General features: G+C 42.7%; 1 protein-coding gene across 6 annotated transcripts in view; it reads left to right on the top strand.

Annotated features, from left to right (window-relative positions):
• The window catches only part of TOPBP1 (DNA topoisomerase II binding protein 1), a 66,234-nt gene extending 63,452 nt beyond the window's left edge, over positions 1-2,782 (top strand). For 5 of the 6 annotated variants that reach the window (XM_075587107.1, XM_075587108.1, XM_075587109.1 and 2 more), the window contains 3 exons: positions 173-262; positions 726-887; positions 1,962-2,782. In XM_075587107.1, coding sequence (XP_075443222.1) covers positions 173-262; positions 726-887; positions 1,962-2,096 — 387 coding nt within the window. In that variant the 3' untranslated portion in view covers positions 2,097-2,782. The other variant, XM_075587110.1, reaches the window with a different exon arrangement.
• The last annotated feature ends 3,288 nt before the right edge of the window (positions 2,783-6,070 follow it).

Consider the following 6,070-nt stretch of genomic DNA (forward strand, 5'->3'; position numbering starts at 1 on the left):
CCTCCAGCATGGAGCTAATCCTTCCGTATGCAGCATAATCTGATCCCCGCTCGTACGAGCCGCTGAGATAAGGCTGACGCCATCTTTGCTGTGTGCACATAAACCCCATGGAAGTGCTTCCCAGTGGAAGGGGGTAACAGCGTGATCAAAGCTTTCTTGTGATCTTCTGCAGGGGGCATTCAGTGGCTGGAAAGTCATTTTAAATGTTGACCAATCAAAAGAAGCCGGCTTCAAACGCCTTCTGCAGTCAGGAGGAGCAAAGGTGGGTTTCATTTGTTTCTTCTTAGTTCCAAAATGATGATGTTAAATGAATGTCCAAGCCCCAAAGTATATTATAAAGTGCGGTTCATGTTTTCTGTGTATAAGAAGCTACTCAAATACTGTGTCTTGCTGCACAAACTGGGTAATTTGTTCACCATAAAATTGATGTTTCAATCCTGCCATAATTTTAAAAATGAGGTTTAATGCTCCTCTGGTTCTATAATTTAAATAAATAAAGCAAACCTGGGATTCAATGGTTGGTTGTGGTTTCCATTCAAAACTTTTTAAATTAACGTTGAATTAATTTCATCAATGTAATGTCTAGCAATTGTTATGTTTGGTTCGTTTCACACGAGAACATCGCATGAATGAAGCAATACGATGTGAAGATGTTGTTATTGCTGTCACACTACTAAATAATGCTAAGGATATGTGTCCCGTGTCCATGTTTGTCTTCCCTCTAGGTATTCGTTGGCCATTCCTCCTCTCTGTTTAAAGAAACCAATCACCTGTTTGCAGACTTCAGCAAACTGAGACCAGAAGATGCCAGGGTTAATGTGGCAGAGGCTGCAGCACAAGGAGTACACTGCTTAAAACCAGAATACATTGCTGATTACCTTATGAAGGTTTGTGTTTAAATAGGGTGTGTAACTAAGAAACTGGAGTATGCCGCATTCATTTTTATGCCGACACTGGCACGTGGGAGAAACGATCACGGGTTTCTTTTTTTCTGAATACATCATTTAATTCAAACGGTTTCAAGATGGATAATATAAAGCCATCTGGCTTTCTCTTTCCTTCTTCTTTCTCTCTGTCTCCCTTCCTCTTTCCGTTTCTCTCTATCTCTGCTTCTCTTTCCTTCTTTCTTTGTTTCTCTCCTTTTTATTTATTTGTTGTTCTTTTTCAACGATCTCTCAGAAAGTGGAGTGAAGGTTACAGGCCTGAAAAGAAAGGTGTCTGTATCTGAGCTAGACTGCTTTTAAAGTGGACTAGGTATCAAATCTAAATCTGTGTGTCAGAATAAGTAAAACAAATAAAGTAAGTGGAAGAGTGCTGGTGTATAGAACAATGTGTATATAGTGCCCACTGGCAACAAAGCTTAAACATGCTAACCAAAGTAAGAGATATCTAGAAGAAAAATATGTTTATCTTACAAATATTACAGAGGTAAATTCAAGTCCCAGGAGACACATAATAAAGGACTAACATATAGTCCAAATCCACTGGTGGTTTTAGTAGTAATACCTCAAAGGGGTTATCGATCCAATATTTGTAGTGTTAATGGGTTAATCCAGATGATTACATTTTTAGAGGCACTTGGGCTGACTGCAGCCTCTCAGACCAACCAAGTCTCACAAGTGATCTAAAAATAAATGGAGAGATGCGCAGGTGGCTCCATAGTGTAAATCGATTATTTCATCCAAAGGTACTAAAGAGCAAAACTACTCACAAAGCTTTATAATGTGTTTATCGGATAACACAGGGGTTACGGCACGACCGGCTTTTTGGGCTCCAGCAGAAACATGCAACAATGGCTACGTTCCTTCTTTCAGCTCCGCGTGCCCCCCTCTGCCCGTATGCGTGATGATGTAAGCGGAAGAACACCCGCTACAGGAGGAGGTGCTACACTGAGCTCGGACAAGGAACGTACAATGCACTATTTTGTTTTTTAATTAAACTTGTTATCCCTTTCTTCAAAGGAACTGCCTCCTGCCAAAGACAATTACTGCCTCCCAGAAGCTGTCCCTCATCTTCAGGTCGCAGGGGCAGGGACTTCTCGCAAGAGGAAAAACTCTGGAGACACCAGCGAAGTGAAGCGATCCCGGCAGTACTGAGGGCCGACTGTTTTGTCTCAGATATTTGACTTTTTATATCTTCGGTATTATTTAATTTATAAGCATCTGGATGCTGCCTCATCTTTCTATGTTAAAGAAGCAGTTCATGTAGGATTGTAAAAAAAAAAAAAAAAAAAAAATCAAGCCCGTCCTTCCTGTTTTCACTAAGAATATACATGTTGTGTTATCCGATGATACCATGAACCCCTGTATTCTTCTGTACTTCCCCTGACGTTCCACCATTCCATATCTGCCATGTACAATCTGTATTTGCCATTCCTGTTTCCCTTTCACATCCCTTGTGGTTTCTGCAGATGGCCTGAAGTGTTTTAGACAGATTTAAGTGTGTGATGCTACTCAATGTAGATTTATAATGTGACATATTCAATTTTAGGGGGATTTGTAACATACAATACTACTTTAGTGATGGTGTAGCCTCTAGGTAGGTTGGAGCTTTTTCACAAGCAAATGGATCATCCCCTGCATTCAATGACATGCCTGAGAGTCGGCACATAACAAATGCAAAAGAAGCCACATGGGATGAAGGTGATTAAATCTATTAAATAGGATTGTTTTATTTTTATATGTTGGTATTCTATGCGTAAGAGTTAAAAAAAAAAAAAATACCTGGTAACAGATTTTTTAAAAATGTAAAAATAAATAAACATTTTATTGGAGGAGTTAAACATTTGTTTGTCCTTTGACTTAGAGATAGTGTATTTCAAACACCACATGTTAACATAGATTTAATAATAAGTTCACTTTTTGGGCGGTGTGGTGCAAAATACTCGTTTTGTTTCCCAACATTTTTTTTCTCACCGTAAAATATAGGATCACCAGGAGACTCATTAAAGGGACAAAGGTCTGTTAACTTCATGGGATGTTATCAAAATCATTAGCACCCACTATTTACCCTGAGTTTAATGCCTATGCACAAAGCTAATTATAGGCAAGAATAACGGCTGTTTTATACCATATTAACATGGGCTTAACACCATATTAATTTACCACTATATCGCGTTAGCTTGTCTTACCTAAAGGTGGCAGAGAGCAGGAGATGAAACGCCTTTGATATAGTCCCATGTTACTTCTATAACTCCCCACGCACCTTTATACAACACCTGGAGACACCTGTGCACAAGGAACAACACACCTGAAATACCTGGGAAATATAGTCATTTAAGTCAGGGGAGCGTGAACTTTATATATTTCCAAAAAAAATAAATAGACGTATGAATAAATAATTTATTAACGTTGCGCACACACATTACAGCGGCGCGAAAACTTACTTTTCGCTGTCATCCCCCCGATCGGCCGGCTCCACGCTCACTGCTGTGCGCGGCCCTAGTATAGGACGGCTGGCTATCCACAGCCAACTATAAGTGCCGCACGCACCCACTATATTACGGGCCCAAGAGAGGGCAGCTTCTAGTCCAGAGTAAGACTGAGTGAGCCAAGTCTGTTACAGCAAAGAGGAGCAGAGTGAGAGAAAAATAAGTAATGTTATTGTTAGAAAGGGAGTGGGTATTCCAAAGGGCACCGGAGAAAGGGAGGTTGATGGGATGGGTATACGGTGAGGGGATTACACCAGGAGGAGGAAAAGTTGGCTGTGAGAGGTGAAGAACAAGAGTATGTAGAAATTAAACAGGGGCCATGATTTGGAGAGATATCTCTAGAAGCAAGGAGGAGAACTATTTTTGTAGGTGTGTTTAAATTCAGGTTATATTGTGGAGTTGTGTCAAAGCTGAACAGCAGCTTGAGCTTCTGAATCTGGGCACTCTGCATGTACAGTAGTTTGTTATAACCTTGAGAAAGCTAACGAAAGGAGTAATCATTCTTTAGTAACCGAATTACCAGCTGCTGTATTAAACCACACAAATAGCATACAATGCTTTACGGTTCTCCTACAAAAGCGACTGTCCAGCAGCCTTACCTGGTAAATGCAAACTATACCCAATTCAAACTCATTGATTTATTTAATATTCGTTCTGAACATACAGCTTTTGTTTCTGAATCTGGACACTGCACCTAGCTTATTAAAGCCCTGAGATAGTGAATGTGACGAGCAATCATTTCTAATAAACCGAATCACTGCAGCTTTGATTAGTTGCTGCATTTACAGCATAATAAATATATGAAGCCTTTTGTTTTTTTTCTTTAAGGGATTGTACAACTCCCAGCTTTTTACCATTACTGGGGTTGCTGACTGCCTTCATAACTCACTAAACAGTGAAGCACCATACAACGTGTTAATATTAAGTAGCACGTATTAGGACTACAAACTGTATCAGCTCTTTGCTTGCAGCAGCTCCTTTAAATATGATGCTGTATAAAGGCTAGCAAAGTGGTTACTATACCTTCTACAGAGACACTATCTTAGACCAGGGGTGTGCAAACTGGAAGGCGTGAGATTTTCTGGGGGGGGTGGGGGGGGGGAGCAGGCGCAGCAGTTACAGAGGACCCGCGCTTTCCCCCCCAAGGCATTTAAATTAAATGCCGGGGGACTGCATGAGGCCTCTGTAACTTACCTTGTCTTCCAGCGACGCATCGTTATGGTAACCCGACGTCAAATTACGTGGGGGGGAGGGAAGAGATTGTGCACCCCTGTCTTAGATACACAGAATTTCTAGCACACTAATTGTGACCTTTATTTGTTTAGTTTTTTTGCTTTATTCAGTATAAGGTTGCGCTTATAGTGCCGGCAACGCGACGTCGCGTCAAAACAAATGCATTGCCAGCGTCGCGTGCGCTTATAGTAAGCGCAGAGCGACGGCGCGATCGCTGGAAGTCATCTCAATTAGATTTTTCCAGTGACCGTAGCCAGACATCACCGGCACTATAAGCGCAGCCTAAGGCTAACTTTCTGTGACAGCTCCACCACATCGCTGAGCAGCTTTCATATACATTATCTGCATCTAGTCACTGTTCATGTTTAGTCACTACTGTTCTGATTATTTTAGTTGACTATTCAAAATTATTTTGAACACACCGATACGCTGTAGCAAACCTCCGGTGCTGCGCCCCCATGCCTCCTCTTCTCCTGTGCTCGCACGCCCCCTCTACCTTCGTGCCGACGTCACGTGATTCGTCGCCCGAAGCCGGCTGAATCATGGTGAGTTAGAGGCCTTGCGCGGTCCCCCGGCATTTCATTGCCTTGGTGACGAGCGCGGGGCCTCTGTAACTGCTCTATAGGCACTAGCCTCTCACTATTGAACCTGCAGCTAGAGCACTCATACAGCTACACTAGTATTTATTATCTGGATGTCACCGACACCCTTATACAACATACTATAATCACTAGTTGTGCACCGATCAGGGGCTTTCTACACTTGGTCTTGTTCCTGAGTGCACAGGAGTATAACTACATTTTTTGGGCCCCCCTGCAAAAATCTTGAAAGGGACCCCTAAACAAACACCACAAAATAAATGTAGTTTCCACCTGGGTCCCCGTGTCAGTTTTGCGAGCACCCCCACTCTCACACCTTGCTCTCGGCTCCCCCTCTGATCCTCAGTCCCCTCCCCACCACGTCTCACTCCCTTTCTTACTCTTGATCCCCCTCTCCCCATCTCTCTGCCCACTCATTCACTCTCCCCCCTCACACAACTCCGCTTCTCACTCAATTCACAGACAGACACTCACACTAAGCATACACACACTATTCCCCACCCACTCAATTCCCCCCAGGGCTCACGCTCTCTCCTCCCCCCCCCCCCCCCACACACACACAATTAACCCACCCTCCACATACATTCAATCACAACACAAACCCACACACTCAATCCCAACAGTCACACACGTTTCATGGGTATGGGGAGGGTAGTACAAAGCATGCTCCGGTCCCCCTGAGCTGCGGCAAACTGAGGAAGGGAGAGGGATTGTTACATACATAATTACATAGTAGATGAGGTTAAAAAAAGACGTAGTTCCATCAAGTTCAACCTATGCTAAATTTAGACAACAGATACTTTATCCT

The sequence above is a fragment of the Ascaphus truei genome, chromosome 2 (assembly GCF_040206685.1).
Source record: "Ascaphus truei isolate aAscTru1 chromosome 2, aAscTru1.hap1, whole genome shotgun sequence".
In the NCBI taxonomy this organism is placed as follows: domain Eukaryota; kingdom Metazoa; phylum Chordata; class Amphibia; order Anura; family Ascaphidae; genus Ascaphus; species Ascaphus truei.